This window comes from Symphalangus syndactylus, chromosome 19 (genome assembly GCF_028878055.3).
Source record: "Symphalangus syndactylus isolate Jambi chromosome 19, NHGRI_mSymSyn1-v2.1_pri, whole genome shotgun sequence".
Lineage (NCBI taxonomy): Eukaryota > Metazoa > Chordata > Mammalia > Primates > Hylobatidae > Symphalangus > Symphalangus syndactylus.
In genome coordinates this window covers 75,789,931-75,810,697 of record NC_072434.2, presented here as the reverse complement: position 1 = coordinate 75,810,697, position 20,767 = coordinate 75,789,931, and the positions used below count along the sequence as shown (strand labels likewise).

The following is a 20,767-nucleotide window of genomic DNA, read 5'->3' as shown; positions in this document are numbered from 1 at the left end:
TTCTAAGAAAACCCCACAAAGATATGAACAAAGAAAGTAAAGATATGACAGTGGCATTAAAACATATTTTCGACTGGGTGCCGTGGCTCATGCCTGTAATCCCAGCGCTTTGGGAGGCCGAGGCGGGCAGATCATGATGTCAAGAGATGGAGACCATCCTGGCTAACATGGTGAAACCCCGTCTCAACTAAAAATACAAAAAATTAGCCGGGCGTGGTGGCGCGTGCCTGTAGTCCCAGCTACTGGGGAGGCTGAGGCAGGAGAATGGTGTGAACCCGGGAGGCAGAGCTTGCAGTGAGCTGAGATAGCGCCACTGCACTCTAGCCTGGGCGACAGAGTGAGACTCCGTCTCAAAAAAAAAAAAAATCTATTTTCTACCTCATGCTGAATTATTCCATTTTATTGATGAGAGGAAGGGAGGAGGGAAGAGTTGTGATTTCTGCCGTGGCTCAGCTGAACTTGGAAGGTGGCAGATATCTGTGAGTGGGGTGCTGCAGCAATGCGCCACAATATAATGTTGAGCAGCTGGCCGGGGCAGGTTGTGAGTGAAGGATGCAAATGCCTATGGCTGTACCAACCACCCTGAAGGCATCCGATCTCATTTTCTCTCAGAAGCCAAGCAGGGTTTGTCCCAGTTAGTAGGGGTAGTAATGACAGATCACGCTTATTGCCAAAGGACTGTTTCAAACATTTTACCTAGAGCTATGATTTGAATGCCCCCAAAAGTCATGTGCTGAAAATTAGTCCCCATTGTGGTGGTATAAGGGAGGCCTTTAGGAGATGATTAGGCCATGAGGGGTCTGCCCTCATCAATGGGATTAGTGTCTTGTAGAAGTGCTGGGGGGACCCAGCTTAGGCCCTTTCTTCCACTTCGTGCCCTTCTGCCATGTGAGGACAGTGTTCATTCCCTCTGGGGGATGCAGCAGCAAGGTGCCACTTTAGAAGCAAAGACCAGGCTCTCACCAGACACCAACCCTGCCGGTGCCTTGAGCTTGGACTCTCCAGTTTCTAGAGCTGTGAGAAATAAATTTCTATTATTTATAAATTACACAATCTCAGGAATTTTGGTATAGTAGAACAAATGGATTAAGATATCTACACTTGTATTTAATCTTCCCAACAACTACAAGAGGTGGGTAGGTATTAGTACCATCTCCATTTTATGAAAAGGAAAGCTGAAGCTTTGAGACTTTGTGCAAGTGAATTACACAAGACCACACAAGGCTAGTATATGGTAGAGTTGGGTTTCAAACCCAGTCAGTCTCCGGATACTGCTTTCTTGGCTACTACATTATACTGTGTTTGATGGGGAGATGGTCTTGAAAAAGCAGATGCTGCAAACTTTTTTTTTTTTTTTTTTTTTTGAGATGGAGTCTCACTTTGTCACCCAGGCTGGAAGGCAGTGGTGCGATCTTGGCTCACTGCAACGTCCACCTCCTGGGTTCAAGCGATTCTCCTGCCTCAGCCACCTGAGTAGTTGGGATTACAGGCACCCACCACCACGCCAGGCTAATTTTTTGTATTTTATCTTGGCTCATTGCAACCTCCACCTCCTGGGTTCAAGCAATTCTTCTGCCTCAGCCTTCTGAGTAGCTGGGATTACAGGCACCTACCACTATGCCAGGCTAATTTTTTGTATTTTTAGTAGAGACAGGGTTTCACCACGTTGGCCAGGCTGGTCTCGAACTCCTGACATCAAGTGATCTGCCTGTCTCAGCCTCCCAAAGTGCTGGGATTACAGGCATAAGCCACCACACCTGGCCTGCAGGCTTTCTTTCTACTTACTTCAAAGCAGTGGCCGCTCCAGAATTTATAGGCAGTAGGTAGTGGAGGGGCATAAGCTATGTTTTTTTTTTTTTTTTTTTTTTTCAGACAGGGTCTCACTCATCATCCAAGCTGGAGTACAGTGGTGCAATTACAGCTTACTGCAGCCTTGACTTCTCAGGCTCAAGCGATCCTCTCATTTCAGCCTGCTGAGTAGCTGGGACTACAGGTGTGTCCCACTACATCCAGCTAATTTTTGTATTTTTTGTAGAGATGGGGTCCACTATGTTGCCCAGGCTGGTCTTGAACTCCTGGGCTCAAGTGATCCTCCCGCTTGGCCTCCCAAAGTGTTGGGATTACAGGCCCAAGCCTCTGCATCTAGCTAGCAATGTGGCTGAAAGGTATGGGTGTGTGTAGCAGCAGGTCTGGGGTGGGGGACAGAGTATATACTTTGAAACTTTGTAGCACAGTAAGCATGCTATTCCTTCACAATAATTTTAGGTTTATTTAAAGTGTCAAGAGAGGGTGGTTAATGATGAAATTCAGAAGTGGTAAGCTCTGCTCCCATGCCTGGAGCTTCTTCTATTTTTTTTTTTTTTTTTAGACAGAGTCTCGCTCTGTCACCAGGCAGTGGCACTATCTTGGCTCACTGTAACCTCTGCCTCCCGGGTTCAAGTAATTCTCCTGCCTCAGCCTCACAAGTAGCTGGGACTACAGGCGCGTGTCACCACGCCCAGCTAATCTTTTGTATTTTTAGTAGAGATGGGGTTTCACCATGTTGGCCAGGCTGGTCTTGATCTCTTGACCTCATGATACGCTGGCCTCGGCCTCCCAAAGTGCTGGGATTACAGGTGTGAGCCACCACCCCCAGCCACCTAGAGCTGCTTCTGCTGCAGAGCCTCATTTGATTTTCACCACACTCCATTTTCCTTTCACCTCCACATTGTCTGCTTGCTTGACTAATGACAGAGCTGGCCAGGAGACAAGCCTAGCCACTTGCACCCAAAACTCCAAAGTCTTTGTCTAAACTTGACATGTATTACAAACAGACCTACAAGGAAAGAAAGGTCATCTGACTCATTCTTCAACATTTACATGCACAGCATGAGTGTCAGGGTAAAGAAAAACAAGTAACGAATTGGGTGTATGAGGATTCTTTCTAGGGCATGTCTACATTGCAAGAATTGGCCAGGGTCCTGGTCTCCCAATTGCCCTGGACTCACAGCTTTTCTCTCCCTGGAGAACAGCAGCTCAGGTCCCCTATTCAGCAGGCATGCAGGAGAGTCCTCAGCCAGGAACACTGTTCAACTGACTCCTCAACTTGCTCTCGGTCAATCTCAACAGACTCCTCTCTGGCTTCCCAAAGAAATCGAGAACCAGCCCCAAGCAGAGCCACAGAGAGGGCCTCCTGGTCACCAATGCATGGAGAGGATGGCTCTCCAATCTCAATGTGCAGCAGAAACAGCCTGGTCCTGGGGAACACACACACACATTGCAGGACCTGGATGCAGGTAATCCCAGAATCACACCTTAAGAGACTTTTCAGGCTGGGCGCGGTGGCTCATGCCTGTAATCCCAGCACTTTGGAAGGCCAAGGCGGGCAGATCATGATGTCAGAAGTTCGAGACCAGCCTGACCAACATGGTGAAACCCCATCTCTACTAAAAATGCAAAAATTAGCTGGGTGTGGCGGTGCATGCCTGTAATCCCAGCTACTCAGGAGGCTGAGACAAGAGAATCACTTGAACCCGGGAGGCAGAGGTTGCAGAGAGCCGAGATTGCACCATTGCACTCCAGCCTGGGTGACAGACGGAGACTCCGTCTCAAAAAAAAAAAAAAAAAAAAAAAAAAAAAGACTTTTCAATAACTTCCCATGGCACTTAGATTTCACATCAAACATTTTACAAGGGTTTCTAAGTCAAGAGAATATATGTTGATGCTTGCAGCTACGCACTAAATTGTATCCCCTACTCCAAAATTCGTATGTTGAAACCTTTAACCCAATGTGCCTATATTTGGAGAGGAGTCTTTGAGGTGATTAATGTTAGATGAAGTCACGAGGGGGGCCTCATGATGGGATCAGTGTCCTTAAAAGAAGAGGCATCAGAGAACTTGCTTCTTCTCAGAGTACACCCAGAGGTCATTCTGAGCACACGGTTGAGATGGCAGCCACCTACAAGCCCAGAAAGGGGCCTCAAAATGAACCTACTATGCAGGTACCTTGAGCTGGGACTTTCAGTCTCCACAAATGTGAGAAAATAAGTCTGTGTTTAAGCTGCCTAAGCTGTGTTTAAGCTGTTGTGTTATGGCACCCTGAAACTGACTAATGCACCTGCCTCTGTCTTCAATTTCACTATCTGTGACTCTCGTTCCAGCCATGTTGATCTTTTGGGAGCTCCGGAACCTGCCCCAGGACGTCCTGATCACTATTTTCTCTTGGCACACTGTACTCCACTGTCCCTTCCTCCGTCACTCCAACCCTGCCACTCTAGGGGCTGGCTCCTGCTCAATCCAGTTCTCAGCTTACATGTCACTTCCAGAGGTGGCTACCTGCCAAGGTTTCTGGTGTTACCTACTCTAAATTTCTCTTCTCTTGAATTCTTACACATATTTATGGTGCATCACACGCATCTTTTTGTTGCACGTACTTGACTAATTCATTTTTGTTAATTAAGGCCCTAGGGTGGCCAACATTTAAAGTAAGCTAGCTAATTTATTAAATATCTCTTTCAAATTTGTACTTGTTTGAGGCAACTTTAATTAAAGCAAGCTACAAGTAACGTAGATATGCCCTTTTCAGTTTTCTTTTAATATCCAGAGCTTTCAGTGTTGTCATACTTTAATTCAAAAGTCAACATAAAAGTTTAATACATATAGTAAGCTGAAAAGTGTTAGTGAAATGAGCTGAGCTTTGCTTTTCCAAACGTTTCCAAAAGTTTATTTTAAAGCACACACATAGTGTCAGATACAAACGCCATTTAACCACTGTGGTGGGGAAGAGTAAACTGATTGCTTCCAATGATCATCTCTTCCCTCTGTGTCCACTGTTCTCAGAGTCTCAGGGAGTACTAGAGGATGTGTCTCTTCCTTTACTTCCCTGTTTGTTGTAATGAGTCCTTCAATGACAGTAATTACGTGACCGAATTTTCCATAACTATTTGTCGAGTATTAAAGTTTTGCAGTGGCTGGTTTTCCTATTGGTGTCTTACAACCTAAGATGAAAAAAGAGAAGCAACTCATGAAATGATGCTGATTTTGCCCTTCCTCACACAGCTGTTCCTTGGGCGACTGTCCAGGGGAGACGCTGGAGACTTGTGCAGAGCTTCACAGGCTGGCCAGTACCCATGGGGACGCCAGCCCCCTCCACAGGGGAAGTAGTAGATGCTCCAAGAGGTGACGGCATGGCCAGAGCCACAGGGCCAGGGCCAGGAGTTGAACCCCGTCATGTTTTCTGAACTCCAGTCCGGTATGTTCAGGCTCACATCACATCTGCTTTCCGTGATTAAGTAATTGATTCCGTCACCCTCACAGGGCGAGGTGTTTGGGGTTTAGGTATATGCACCTCTTCAGACATGATATAAATAGAAGACTGGGATTTCGACCTATATATTTTTTTCTACAAGGTCTAGTACTTCCGCCTTTCCAATATGTGTCAACTACCCCACTGTCCTTCTACCCTTTTCTTCAACCGTCCTCCTTTTCCGTATGCCCCATTCTGGTCTTCCGCAAATCCCAACAGACATCTATCTAAAGCTCTTCCATGCAGGTTTGACGATGTACTGAATTAAGATTAGGTACAAAAACAGTACTTGGAAGACGATCCACTCAAGGACATCATGCTATTCAATATAATCAGCAGATTATTTTTTCCAAATGTTAACACCCTCCTTTCTAAAATGGCCCCATCATTGCTAGGAAAAGTGTTCTTGATCCCCTCTGACTGTACTTCTGTTTATGTCAACACTCAAGGACTCTTATGTCAAGGAAGACAACACTCAAGGACTCTTTTTGGGCTAGACTATTTCTTCACAGTTGATATGCTCTAGAGAAGAGTAAGGGTTGGGTTATTCTCCCAAGGATGTGCTATCAGCCCCTAATTCTGAGTTCAGAAAGTCTACGTGATAGAGACACTGACACTAATCCCTCACTTGGGAAAGAAGCAATGCAAGACACACAGTGAGAGCAGCAAACAGAGTGGAGATGAGGTACTCTCTCTGAGGCAAGGATGTGAAGGGTATGGGCCTCGGGCTGAGATCAGTCATGTTAAGGACTGACTCTTTCTACTGTGTAAGACTGCTTCTTTTATGCCTGTTGTGTTTTGTTAATTTTCTTTGTGCTTCCTCTTTAGCTTCCTTGAGAAAATTCCAGACTGCATAAGTAATTCCCTGTTTATGTTAGAACTCTACTACTTACTGATCATTTTGATAAAGTATTTGGTGCCACAGTATACTTTCTAATTTTAATTCATCAACAAAATGTGAAAACTCGTATTTTATTAAACTGCACTTACCAAGCATTTCTTCTAATTTGGTTGTGGCAGGTTCATTCACATTAAATATACAGTTATTATTTCTAGGAGAAAATAACAAGCTTTATTATTACATAAACTCTGGGGAAAAGACAACTTTTATATTTTGTTCCTGACGGTAGCTATTCTAAGACTACTTTTCAATTGCCTTCCTCAAGGCTGGGCCTAAGTAGTGGAAAGGCCTCAGGCTCCTGTCCCACCTCCTGGCTTCTTGCTTCATTCTTCTGACCACAAAGAGACATGACTGCCAGAGTTTACATATTAAGCTTTATCACTGTTAAATTCAACCGCTTAGAAGAACATATATCTGTATGTTTATATATACATATACAGGTATGTAACTATATATGTATTATGTGTGTATTATGTGTGTCTATGTGTGTCACTCAAAAGCCCACTACACTCCCGAAATTCTTGTAATTATAAATTTCAACATTAAGTCAAAGCAAAAATATTGGCCTAAAGTTATTTCTTTCTTTGCTTCAGTTGCATTTCTATTCATAACCACATACAATTTTCAGGGTAACTCATACTGACTTAACTAATTAGAGGATGGATAAGGAAAGTACAATATAGCGTTTCCTAGATCATCCATTTCTATGTCTCTCTGGATTGTGAGCTCAAATGTCATTCGTTTCCTTGTTCTTTGAGCACTCATGGGATCTTGTACAGTACTTACATCTTCTTCTTCTCCACTACTCCGAGTCTCACACAGGCTGCTAAGGCATTTTTCTGCACATCAGAAGATAATACATCGTAACACTGAGAGGTACCTAAAATCGGGGGTGAGGAAGAGTTAGTTGACCAGTTTTTACTCTCAACTAAAAGAAATCAGCACCCACAGAGTAGTGACTGACCTTGATCGAGAAGCTGACTTGTGAATTTTCTGACTGCAGCCAAGTACTGTTCCTCACGGAAGTGGTCCTCTTCTTCACTCAAAAGGTACTTGCAAATTATCTGATTTTAAGAGGAAGGATGAGGGGAACAGAAAGAGAAAAAGGATAGCCAAGTTCAGTACAATAGTAAATAACTTTACATTGCCCCTCTTAAGAGAAGGACATATCACAACAGAGCAGCATAAAGACCCTCCAAGGAATGAGCACAGAAAAACCAAAGAATTTTTAGGGCATCTGCTTTGAGTTTACATTTTACAATTAGAAAAAGGTTTAAAATAATCATGACATTTATTAAAGTATAATTTCTCACTTCAAGGGGTACAAGTTAATTACCATCAGCTTCGTATCTCTTATGATACTTGGGAAGACAGGGGTCAGATTTTAATAACTTTGCTTTTTTTCTCTAAATGCACCTAACAAAGTACCGTGCCCTAAAATACTTGATAATTTCTACTGCAGAAAGGTGATTAAGGGTAGAACTAGCATTTATCAAATGCTCATTAAGTGCTAGACTTTGTACATGGAGGCTGAGTGAGTTATTTCACGGACCACAAGCACTAGGAAGTGGGTCCAGGTGCCCAGAGCCAGTGCATGTATTATATAAACAGAGCCGAGTCACAGCATCCTCTTCTCTCAAACATGTGGAAGTCCTTCCTACAGTTTATGTTTCAGACTCTTTCTCTCCCGCTGAGTCCTGGCACAATTCCTGCTGGGCAACATACCATCCCCTCTCTCTAACTACTCCCAAGAGCTCTGACAAACGCTTTCAGAACTTGCACTTGAACTTTTTCTTTCCAACATAAACATCTGGTAATCTGTAACTGATTTTATGTATCACTCAAGTCTTGCCTTTACCGAGTGCCTGGTATATATCAAACCTCGAGGTTACATATTAACTGACATGAAGGCCTCGTTAAGACATGAGACACAGTATGACAGATGATGCTTGGGTGTAATTGTGGTCCTGTGAATACTGTGACCATGGCATCACTAAGCTGTTGTCCTCTTGGGTCTGTAATGAACCAAGCTTCCTCCTGAATGCGGGAAGCAAGGTCTCACTGGTGAGGTGAGATCACTGATCGTATTAATCACTCTCTCTCCTTCTTCCATTTGCCTGGGGAAGATACCTGCCCTTCAGACTGGAAATAAGCACAGGGTGAGAATGTCTTTTTTTTTTTCTTTCTTTTTTTTTTTTTTTTTTTTTTTTGAGACGGAGTCTTGCTCTGTCGCCCAGGCTGGAGTGCAGTGGCGCAATCTCGACTCACTGCAAGCTCCGCCTCCCGGGTTCACGCCATTCTCCTGCCTCAGCCTCTCCGAGTAGCTGGGACTACAGGCGCCCGCCACCACGCCCGGCTAATTTTTTGTATTTTTAGTAGAGACGGGGTTTCACCGTGGTCTCGATCTCCTGACCTCGTGATCCGCCCGCCTCAGCCTCCCAAAGTGCTGGGATTACAAGCGTGAGCCACCGCGCCCGGCGAGAATGTCTTATTATATTTGATATGAGGGGCATGAAGGAGAACTTGCCAAATTTACATACCTGATAGCTTTCCACAAAAGGTTTAAAGAGTCCTATTAAAAATTCTAACACAGTATTTCCTTTCTCTGTAACTAGGATGTCTTTCGTAGTCACTTGTATGGCTTCACTTTTACAAAGCAGGTAACAGCCTTCTTCAAAGTCCTAGAGGGGAAGAGGAAGCCATAATGTTCATCTAGGTTAATGGGTACCGTGCCCATCTGAATACATGTACCCCCTCATCTAAGTTAATGGATACACTGCCTATCTCAATATATGCAGCCACATGCTCTCAGACAACAGAATACCAGCTGTTTCCCCAACTTCCAGAACAATTCTGGTTGTGAGATAGTAGCCAGATAAGCGTCTGTTCTACATTCAAAATGTTTTCAAACACACATTTCTGAGCCTTACAAATCACAACCTGGGTGATGGATTTTCTTTCACTTTGCAGAACCACTCCTTAATTTAAATAGGAAATACATAAAGCAAGTCCTAAAAATACTTAGAATTATGCTATGGTTAAAAATTTCCAGCACTCCTGTTCCACTCCCTACAGAATCAAACCTCTTATCCTTAGAGCACACAAAAACCTAGCATGCCTCTCATCTACTCCGTCACTTCCCACTTCAACCAAGCAGCAGTCCAGCTCTGTGAGCCTGATGACTCCTCAGCTGTCTAGACCAGGCAGGACCACCACTCGCTACTCTCAAAGTAAAAGGCACTTGCCTGGGTGACTCATTCTAACAACCTGCTAACAGGAAAATGTGTGCTGATTTTGTTGTGTTTTTTTTTTTGAGATGGAGTCTTGCTCTGTCACCAGGCTGGAATGCAGTGGCACGATCCTGGCTCACAGCAACCTCCACCTCCCGGGTTCAAGTGATTCTCCTGCCTCAGCCTCCTGAGTAGCTGGGACTATAGGCACACGCCACCACGCCCAGCTAATTTTTGTATTTTTAGTAGAGACAGGGTTTCACCATGTTGGCCAGGATGGTCTCGATCTCCTGACCTCATGATCCGCCCACCTTGGCCTCCCAAAGTGCTGGGATTACAGGCATGAGCCACTGCGCCCGGCTGTGTGCTGATTTTTAAACGTTTACTAATATAAAGTTAGTTTAGTTGCAATGGCCACACTGATAGTTCAAAGAATGACTCTCCTCTCACCAGACAATCCCTAAGTTATTAATTAAACTTGATCAAGAATCAAACTAGAGTCTGCTGAACTGTGAGCACTCCAGTTTCTCTTGAAGTCTGCCCCACTTTGCCTTGAAGAAAGGGATGGCACACTGCCTGAGACACATCTGTGAATTCACCCCTAACATTTCTAGAACTCACACTGCAAACATACTTGCTCTTTGTTGTAAGCACTTTACCTTTAGTGTGTTTCCTGGAAGGAAGATGAACTCATCTGCAAAAACATCACGTAGGAAGCGAAAGCAACTGTAGACTTCCTCTGGAAATAAATTCATTATGTAAAATTACAACATTGCCCTTTAAACTTTAAGGGAGTATCAGGAAGTCCTTACTATCACAAAATGTATTTCAAAGGCATATTTTATTCACGTAACAGGGACAAGAATTAAGTCCCCTGAGGGAAGCTAAATTAAACCCAAATCTTACCCACAGAGCAAACTACGGTCTAGCATAGTTTGTTTTGTTTTGTTTGTTTTTTGAGATGGAGTCTCGCTCTGTCACCCAGGCTGGCGTGCAATGGCGCAATCTTGGCTCACTGCAACCTCCATCTCCTGGGGTCAAGCGATTCTCCAGCCTCAGCCTCCCAAATAGCTGGGATTACAGGCACCCGCTGCCACACCCAGCTAATTTTTGTATTTTAATAGAGACGGGGTTTCACCATGTTGGTCTGGTTGGACTCGAACTCCTGACATCGTGATCCTCCTACCTTGGCCTACCAAAGTGCTGGGATTACAGGCCTGAGCCACTGCGCCCAGTCCTCGCATAGTTTTTAAATGATTGACTCTAACCTACAACCAGGCTTCTACTCAGCGAGACATCACAGTCCCTAGGGGCCAGGACACTTCATTTTTCCCTACCCCATGGCTCCCTAGTAGGGAAGGAAAGGTACTGATTTCTTAATTTCCCTCTATATTCATATTTCCTGGTATCTTTATTGTATCTGTAGCACTTTTCCTTAGAATCACTGTGGAGCTTTGAAAAGCCAAAACCAAAACCAAAACCAAACACCAATGGCTGGCCCATACCCCAGGTCAACTGAAGAAACTTTGGGGTGGGGCTCACTCCCCTAGTAATTCTAACATGGGGCCTTGACAGAACCCCCTGGCCTTGACTACAGGCTCCTGTGAATATGACCTGTACTGTACTCATTTTTATACTCCTAATGCAATTAGAATGAGATCGTGCATCTCGGGAGTACTCATCTACTGCTGACTGCCCAACTGCCCACCTGCCTTTGCTGGATCAGGGAGCTGGCACAGCAGAAACAGTGCCGCAGACCAGGAAGTGGAGAACTGTACTCAAATGCCAGATCCTTCTCTCAGTAATTATGCAACTTTCTAGGCCTCATTTTCCATATTTATAAAAGGAAAGGTTTAGATTATTTCCAGGTCCTCCCAATTCCAAAATTCTAAGCAGATGAACAAGTATTTGGGGAACAAAGCTAACTTTTTCTCAGTGATAGGCCTACTCTTCACTGGGGTGAGGCTGAACATTACAAGGCTTCAAATGTGGCTCGCTAAATGGAATGGAATGGCCAGACCTCTTCTAAAAGTCAAGACTGTATTCCTGAAAATTACCTTTCCTGAACCCTGGTGTCATCTGCAATGCTATTGCTACTAAGGATGGACGGACAAAAATGTTGAGCAGCTGGTTCCTATAAGCTGAGCACATGAGGAGAGTGATGTGCTGGAAAATAAGTCCATCAACCACTTCTGAGTCTCCAGAGTCCACTTTCAGAATCACCTGGTCTTTGACAAGGCTGGCAATGTTGGAATGCAGAAGAATGCTGGCCTGGACAACTTCTTCAGCAGGTTTATTATCTACACACAAAAGACAATTCATTCAAACAAGACGGGTCACTGCAGGGAGTCTTGGGCCTAGTGTGCATTAACGTTATTAATGTAACGTGACAGATGCTCATTTTCAAGTGACAGGTTTTAGTGTCTAACAATTACGGTAATGATATCAAATGTGAAGAAAATTTTAAAAGTACTATTTCATAAATCAATTCTTTCTCTCTAAGGACATGTAACATACTTTCTTACCCCAAATTTGTCAGCCATTCTGAAAGGCACATCAGTTTCTACTCTGAAAATGAACACCACTTCTGTGTACTTCAGGAACCAAGGGAATCTAAAGTTTTGTAACAGCAAGTTACATAACTGGAAAGTCACATGCACGGGAATGTAAGAATAGTATGACAAAAAGGCCCAGGATTAGTTTATGAATACATTAAAAGATACAACACACACACACACATGCACACACACCCCTTGCTTAGACCCATACCAAGATGGTAAAAATACCACTTTGCAGTTTTCCCCAAATCAAAGATAACTAAAGAGGCAGATCCATGGCAGTTCTTGGTAGCTTATCACCTGACATATTGGCCTGCAGACAGCCGCCAGGCAGGTAGAATTACAGAAGCATAATGAAGAGATGGTGATATTTAACAAATATTCTCAGCACGGAAAATTATTCTACGGTTAACCTGAGCCAAAGAGCTGGCTGGCAATGGCACACTGCTCAAGCTGGGTGGCAAGTTCTGCTACTGCTTCAAGGCAGAGACAAGTGAGAGGTATGGCTTCCTCCTGGACTTGATCACATTCATTCTTGACCAACTTGCCTTGTCTCAGCTTGCTCAATTGAATAATATTTTATGTGAAATAATCATAAAAAGCTTGAGATATCGGCCGGGCGCGGTGGCCCACGCTTGTAATCCCAGCACTTTGGGAGGCCGAGGCGGGCGGATCACGAGGTCAGGAGATCGAGACCACGGTGAAACTCCGTCTCTACTAAAAATACAAAAAATTAGCCGGGCGTGGTGGTGGGCGCCTGTAGTCCCAGCTACTCGGAGAGGCTGAGGCAGGAGAATGGCGTGAACCTGGGAGGCGGAGCTTGCAGTGAGCCGAGATTGCGCCACTGCACTCCAGCCTGGGCGACAGAGAGAGACTCCGTCTCAAAAAAAAAAAAAAAAAAAAAAAAAAGCTTGAGATATGAACATGCTTAGGAATGTGGGGTAATCTGCATAAAAAAAGAAAAAAGGAACAGAACTGTAGTGATACTGAACAGATACTCTTAGCTATGGATTAGTCATGGCATTTATCCCATCTTGAAAAAGCAAAACACTTTAGAAAAAGAAGTACCTATGTTTTCATATGTTCCTGGGCCAAACAATGATGGGTCTGAGCCCTTTTAGTTATTTCTCATGACATCCAACACTTGCTACCTTGTATCATAATTAACACGTCCTTTGCCTCCTACCAGACCATCACAGCACTGAGAAAAGATGTCTGATTTGTCTCTCTCTTGGTGACTGGCATTTTTATCAGTAAATCCTCCTCATCTCTTGGCTATCACGTGAGTGCTTCCACTGCTGTGGCTCAGGCATCTCAGGCATTCTGCATTTCTCATTGGGACAGAGCGGCCTCCTAACCTGTTTCTATACCTCCAGTCTTCTGGTGGTGGATGGTGGGGAGGGGGCAGGGAAATCCATCTTTATTTTCCTTCTACCCCCCATCTCCCATCTGGGCCAACATTTTAACATCACTGATGAATCCCTGGGGCCCAAGCCTGCCATCTTGCATTCCTCATCCCTGCCTTGGCGAGGCTCCTCTCCTGGTCTTCCTGAAGGGTTCAAAAGTCGCTTCTGTGAAGTCTTCCTGAGTATGGTCCCTTTCCTCTGCAGCACTCTCAGGAACCCTCTGCAGCACACATGTTGCTCCTTGTCTCTGTTCACTGAACCCTCACAACTTGTTTACACATTACCCACCCACCCTGCCCTCTGCAACCCAGGGAAACCTCCAGGACGGGGATGGCATCTTGTTCATCTCCATATCCCTGGTAGTACCCAGCACAGAGGAGGTATTCAGTATTGGGCTGATCAAAGAACAGTAGGTACTTGACTTCAAATAATTATCTGGTCTTAAAAAAAACATTTCCAACTGTAGCCTGTACAGTTTTTTTTTTTTTTTTTTTGAGACAGAGTCTCGCTCTGTCGCCCAGGCTGGAGTGCAGTGGCGCAATCTTGGCTCACTGCAATCTCTGCCTCCCAGGTTCAAGCAATTTTCCTGCCTCAGCCTCCCAAGTAGCTGGGATTACAGGTGCATGCTAATTTTCATGCCCAGGTAATTTTTGTGTTTTTAGTAGAGACGGAGTTTCACCATGTTGGTCAGGCTGGTCTGGAACTGCTGACCTTGTGATCCACCCGCCTCAGCCTCCCAAAGTGCTGGGATTACAGGTGTGCGCCACCACGCCCGGCCTTTTTTATTTTAGAGATGGGGTCTCACCATGTTACTGAGGCTGGTCTCGAACGCCTGGGCTCAAGTGATCCTCCCACCTCAGCCTCCCAAGTAGCTGGGATTATAGGTGTGTACCACCATGCCTGGCTAGAATTCATGACTTTATTTTCTGCTGTAATAGGTGCCAAGGAAATGGTATTCTAGTCCTCAAGATATTTAGTCTCGTAGTGGGAAATGACATGTAAACAATTATTCTCAAATAATCAACGTGCTGTGTTCACTGTGTCTTATAGTGATAAAAACAGATTTGGTGTCCTTTCTCTTTTTTTTTTTTTTGAGATGGAGTCTCGCTCTGTCGCCTAGGCTAGAGTGCAGTGGCATCTCGGCTCACTGCAAGCTCCACTTCCCGGGTTCACGCCATTCTCCTGCCTCAGCCTCCTGAGTAGCTGGGACTACAGGCGCCTACCACCACGCCCGGTTAATTTTTTCTATTTTTTAGTAGAGACAGGGTTTCACCATGTTGGCCAGAATGGTCTCAATCTCCTGACCTCATGATCCACCCGCCTCGGCCTCCCAAAGTGCTGGGATTACAGGTGTGAACCACTGTGCCCGGCCTGTCCTTTCTCTTTCTGAGCAATCCTTTGCTCAAGTCCTCTATAGATTTTTCAGGTCCAAGTTATAACTCTTCCAAATTAAGCAAGCATTCTCAACACATATGTCCTACCTACATACCGGGCCAAGTGAGAAACCCTCCAAATGCCTGGGTTAAGCCTTTTAGCCATAAAGTCTTTTCCACCAGAGCATCAAAGTCCATGGATGGCCGGTTCTGAAGCAGAAGAGCAACTATTAGGGTCCAGGGGCTCAAAACCATGTTTTCAATTTGCAGAAGCTCCATTTTGTAGGCAACTTCAGTGACAAAGGCATGCATGTCCTCGGACTGTTTCTGAGGAATGTATCTAAAAGGAAGAGCATAGAGCAACAAATTACAGTTCTGTTACTTACACAAATGGGGATGGAAAAAGACTGACCTTTTAGAAGGCTTCTCATACTTTTTGCCAACTGAATTCTCTCAGGTCAGGTGCAAACAGTATTCCTTTGCTTTACTATAGTGTAATCTGACCATACATTTCTGGAATATGCTCTTGAGAGGTGGTAAAAATACTGAAGGGTCCAGGGTCCTATTATTCCTGGTTCCAGGCAAACAACTTTTGTTGCTTCCTAAATAGGATACATCATTTCCCTGAGAATGGATGCCTGCCCCAGTAGACTGAATTACTGTCTTTTCAGAATCCATAGTGCACTGAACATATCTCCATTGTGGAACACATTTATCAGATTATATAATAAGCATTTTATACTGAATGGGTACCATTCAGTTTGTCTGACTTCATGCACGGATTACCAAACTTTGAATAGTACAATAAGGCCTACACAGAGCTGGCTGGAGCAGAGATACACACATGACCTAAAAATTGCCACACAGGTGGCTTAACGTGAAAGATGTAGCCAGTAAGGGTGCCCTGTACTAGGTAATAACCGGCCAAACCAATTTGAGATCTAAAGAGAGAAAGCCTGTGTCAGGAAAAAAACTAACATAAGCTTCTGTGATGACTAATGTAGCTGCTGGGAAACTGCTCAAGCTACAGGTAAGTTACAAATGATGTTGCAGGCACATGAGGCCTGGAGGGGCAGATGGTTTGTCTCCCTTACTTGTCCAGGTATATTTTGCCTAATTAAGAATACTCAAATGTATATCTGTGTTCTGTATCCTGAAAGAACCTAATATATTTTCTTGCCTATAAAACTATAACCTTCTTGAGACTAAGGACTCACTCCCATTCATTACCATTATGCAATTCTTTCTAGGGTCAAAAATAATAGTACATACTTTGGCTAGCCTACCAATAGTGCTCAACAATTCCTGCACACATACTTGTTAATAATGGCATTATTTCTTCCCACTTTAGTTCCCTTGAGAAACATGATCATTGTCTGATTTTGCATATTTGACATACATATCTTACAGCTCATCATTTTTTTGGGACAAACACATAATTCTTCTTTAATTGAAGGTTTCCACTGATGAAAACGGAATGATAACAGCATTTCTGACCATTTTCTCTGTGATCTTAAGAAACCAAGAGAAGTGGTCAACTCCAGAATTGCAACTCACACCTTTGGATTTTAATCCTCATTTCTAAGACAGTTATTAAAACACAGGTCACACCTTGGAACCAAGTTATATGAGCTCCGACTCATCCTCCCAGCTGCCAAAGATCGAAGCGACACAGGATCTCCAAAATACACATGGATGCTTCCAAAATTTTCAGAGAGAATCCTTCTGGCTTTCAACAACCCCTAATAGTACCATAACAGGGGGGAAGAAAAGCAGTAAGTTTAGAAATTAGTTGATATGTCAGTCAGCACATTCTCTCATTTAAGCTAAAATCAAGCTCACGTACAGTTGTAGATTCTTTTGGTTTAGGAACCCCTAGAAGCTCATACACATAAAGAGTTTCTTCCAAGATCTTATCATAACTGATACTAATTGGGACTAGGTAGGTATCAAAAACTTCTCTTTTAAAAAATGGCTCCATCACAATATTCAGAAGACCTGCAAAACACAGGGAGAAATGCTTCATCAACATATTGAAGAGCAGAGCAAACATGGGCACATAAACAGAAAATACTAAAAGCATACATTATACACTAATCCCGTAAACATCAACAGTTACACATTTACACTTGAAAAGAGTATCTTGTTAAATAAAGTGTCAAGTTTTATACAGCAGCTGATGTCTTTGGGTTTGTATTTTTCCTTTTAATCTGTAGTGACCTACCAAATTTAGGAGTCAATGTCTTGGCAGAGCGGCTTCTTGTCCCTTCGAGGAAAAATTCAACAGGAGCATAACCATTCTTCAAAGAGAAAACAAACAAAACACAAAACCCATTGCCTACTCTCAAAATGTTAAATGCTTCTTTCGATTCCTTTTCCCAAGCTCCCTCCCAAGCTTCCTGAACAAACACAGCTTACAGCGAAAATTATACAAGAGAGTCACACAGATGAAACCAATTGCTGAGGTTACAAGCAGTTCTTGAGGGAAAGTGAAATAGCTAAGTGTTCTATTCAAAAGTTAAGAGTTTAAATGAGCAAACATCAGTGAAGAAAATACAGCTTAAGAGTACTTGGGAATTATTTGCATTTACCCGTAACATAGTTTTTACATATTCAGAGAACACAGCCCAGTAGAGTTTATTGCCACCAAAGGTACGCCGCATGAAAAAGGCACCCGACATTCGTAGTAGCTCACCAACCATTTTCATTCCCAGGAAGTCTAAAAAAGAGGGGATAATATTTATTTGTAGATCTTGAAATATTCTATAAAGATCTAAACTTAAACATTCTTATTTTTCATTTATATTTTATTATTTTATTTTATGAGACAGGGTCTTGCTATGTTGGCCAGGCTGGTTGCAAACTTCCTGGCCTCAAACAGTCCTCCTGCCTCGGCCTCCCAAAGTACTGGGATTACAGGCATAAGCCACTGTGTTCTGGCCTAAACTCAAACATTATTAAGAAAGATTTCATAAATGTAAGATATCCCTATGATATTATTATACTTTGACATTAAAATACGTAAGAGATACCTAATAGAATTATAGAAAAGAAGGGATTCTGTGGGCCAGGTGCTCACTGGGAGGTTACCTTGTGCTTCTCCATGCACCACTCCATTTACAAGTAGGCCAGCTAGAGACCAGGGGCAACAGCAGAGCAACATGACAATGTCATGATGCCAATTTCTTTAGTCAGCCATGCTGCTGAGCCTGACAACAGACCAATATGTGCCCTTCATGCTCTGGACAGCCAGGCCAAACCCGCTCTCATCTTTTTCCTATCAGGAAAAAATATCAACCTACTTTTGTTGGAAGAGATTAAATAAGGCAAATCTTGTAAGAAAGGAAGATTGCTACCAGCATTTTTAAAATAGTCTTTCTCTTCATTTCCCCTAATTTTCAAATAACTTTCTCACAAGTTTGTTCAGATGAAAACGCTTTTAAAGTGCTTAAGTTCTTGGCAGTTTTAACCTTATCATTCACTGCATTTATTAACAGACGTGTATACTTGAATCCCGGCTTTCCTGGCTACCCTAAAAGGGAGTGGATAAACAACTTATATACCTTAGCAATCCTACTCTTAGGAATCGATCTTACAGGAATAAAAGCACTAATATAAAAATGTATTATGACATTGTTTATAACAGCAAAACTACTAAATTATGAAATATCCACATTGCTGAATATTATATAGCTATTAAAATTAATGTAAGACCTGAAACCACAAAACTCTTAGGGTAAATCATAAGGGAAAAGCTTCATGACCTTGGATTTGGCAATGATTTCTTGGATCTGATACCAAAAGCACAGGGAACCAAAGAAACAAATAGATTAACTGGACTACATCAAAATTAAAAACTTCCACGCATCAAAGAACACAATCAGAGAGTGAAAAGGTAACCCATGAAATGGAAGACGATATTTGCAAATCATCTGTCTGATAAGGGGTAAATATCCCGGATGTAGAAACAATTCCTACAACTCAACAAAAAAACCCTGAAACAACCTAATTAAAAAAATAGGCAATGGACTTGAATAGACATTTCTCCAAAGATATACAAATGGCCAATAAGCACACAAAAAAGATGCTCAGCATCACTAATTGTTAGGGAAATGCAAATCAAAACTACAAGGAGAAACCACTCCACACTCATTAAAATTATTATAACAAATATCAGAAAATAACAGGTGTTGGCAAGGATGTAGAAAAACTGGAACTCTTTTTTTTTTTTTTTTTTTTGAGACGGAGTCTCGCTCTTTCACCCAGGCTGGAGTGCAGTGGCGTGATCTCAGCTCACTGCAGGCTCTGCCCCCCGGGGTTCACGCCATTCTCCTGCCTCAGCCTCCCGCGTAGCTGGGACTACAGGCGCCCGCCACCTCGCCCGGCTAATTTTTTGTATTTTTAGTAGAGACGGGGTTTCACCGTGTTAGCCAGGACGGTCTCGATCTCCTGACCTCGTGATCCGCCCGCCTCTGCCTCTCAAAGTGCTGGGATTACAGGTGTGAGCCACCGCGCCCGGCCGAAAAACTGGAACTGTTGTGCACTGTTGGTGGGAATGCAAAATGGTACAGCTGCTATGGAAGACAGTATGGTGGTTCCTCAAAAAATGAAAACAAATTACCACAAGACCCAGCAATTCTATATACACCATTTTTGTGTGTATATATATAGATAGAGATACATATATATATATGTACATATATATATATATGGAAAGCAGGGTCTTGAGCAGATGCATTTCCAACTTCAAAAAGGAAGGAAATTCTGACGCGTGCTGCAACATGGATGAACCTTGAGGGCATTCTGTTAACTGAAATATGCCAGTCACAAAAGGACAAGTACTGTATGATTCCACTTATATCAAGTATCTAGAGTAGTTAAGTTCACAGAGACAGAATGTAGAATGCTGATTGCCCAGGGTCAGTGGGAGGGTAGAATGGGGAGTGTGTTTAATGGGTACCATTTCAGTTTTGCAAGATGAAGAGTTCTGGAGATGGATAGTGTTGATAGTACAACAATGTAAATGTACTTAATGCCACTAAACTATATTTTTGAAGATGACTTAGATGGTAAATTTGATGTTATATGTATTTTATCACAATTATAAATAAACTTTAAAAAGTCAGATCTATTTATTGCCTAGAGAGGTAGCCATTAATATATTATCAAATAAAAAAGGCAGGTAATACCTGTAAGTAGTACAGTCTCATTTTTTAAGCCTACACCAAAGAACCCTGTGTGCATGAACTCCTGCAGATGTCTGTTCAGGCACAGTAAAACACGGGACAAAGGACATAACTCAAGTTATTCAGTGCTAGGACTGGAATAAAGGAGGAGAGGCTATTTTCATCATCATCTTCAAATACCTCAGTACTGCTAGAATATGCCAGTGAACTTTTTAATTTTTACAGTTAAAGAAATAGAAAAACAATACATACCCATTCCTGCTGCTATGACTGGCACAGGCAAATCATAGTTGTATAGAAGAAAAGACAACATGAGGAAGTCAATGTAACTTCGATGACTAGGCAGCAGAACAACAGGATGCTCCTGGATGGCTCTTTGTAGCTTGAAAGTAAATGTTACATTTTGAATAATTTCAGTTGTCATGTTATCAAATCACATCTCAAATCAGAAAACGGAAGAATAAGTCTATGTATAGAGGGAATACCCATCCTCTTTTTCTGCCTTCCTACCATACACATAAACGATTTGCTCTGATAAGGTAAAAGTACTGTTTCTAGTTAAACAATTTTACATAATGCAAGAATATTAAAAATGTAAATTTTTATGGATCAGAATAATGATAACAGTGATGATCGCTAACATATATTAGTTGGGCACTATATTAGCCTCATTTTATACACAGTTATCTTACATGCTTTGTTTAATACCACATAATTAACAAGGTCTAAGCCTTAGCTTCCTTGTTCGTAAAATGGTCATGCATCCAATAAATGGTAGACTGTGAATGGAACCCAAGTCAGTCTGACTTAAAAAGCCAACTGTTAACCA

General features: G+C 42.8%; 1 protein-coding gene across 4 annotated transcripts in view; it reads right to left on the bottom strand.

The window, feature by feature from the left end:
• Positions 1–4,679: 4,679 nt before the first annotated feature.
• Positions 4,680–20,767, bottom strand: part of GNPAT (glyceronephosphate O-acyltransferase) — a 37,551-nt gene continuing 21,463 nt past the window's right edge. For all 4 annotated transcript variants that reach the window (XM_055234487.2, XM_063614010.1, XM_055234489.2 and 1 more), the window contains 13 exons: positions 20,191–20,320; positions 17,344–17,471; positions 16,977–17,052; positions 16,599–16,750; positions 16,364–16,494; positions 14,869–15,092; positions 11,473–11,715; positions 10,075–10,154; positions 8,726–8,866; positions 7,150–7,249; positions 6,972–7,065; positions 6,275–6,336; positions 4,680–4,976 (listed from right to left, as the gene is read on the bottom strand). In XM_055234487.2, the coding sequence (XP_055090462.1) occupies positions 4,933–4,976; positions 6,275–6,336; positions 6,972–7,065; positions 7,150–7,249; positions 8,726–8,866; positions 10,075–10,154; positions 11,473–11,715; positions 14,869–15,092; positions 16,364–16,494; positions 16,599–16,750; positions 16,977–17,052; positions 17,344–17,471; positions 20,191–20,320 (1,605 nt within the window). In that variant the 3' untranslated portion in view covers positions 4,680–4,932. The remainder of the gene's footprint in view (positions 4,977–6,274; positions 6,337–6,971; positions 7,066–7,149; positions 7,250–8,725; positions 8,867–10,074; positions 10,155–11,472; positions 11,716–14,868; positions 15,093–16,363; positions 16,495–16,598; positions 16,751–16,976; positions 17,053–17,343; positions 17,472–20,190; positions 20,321–20,767) is intronic.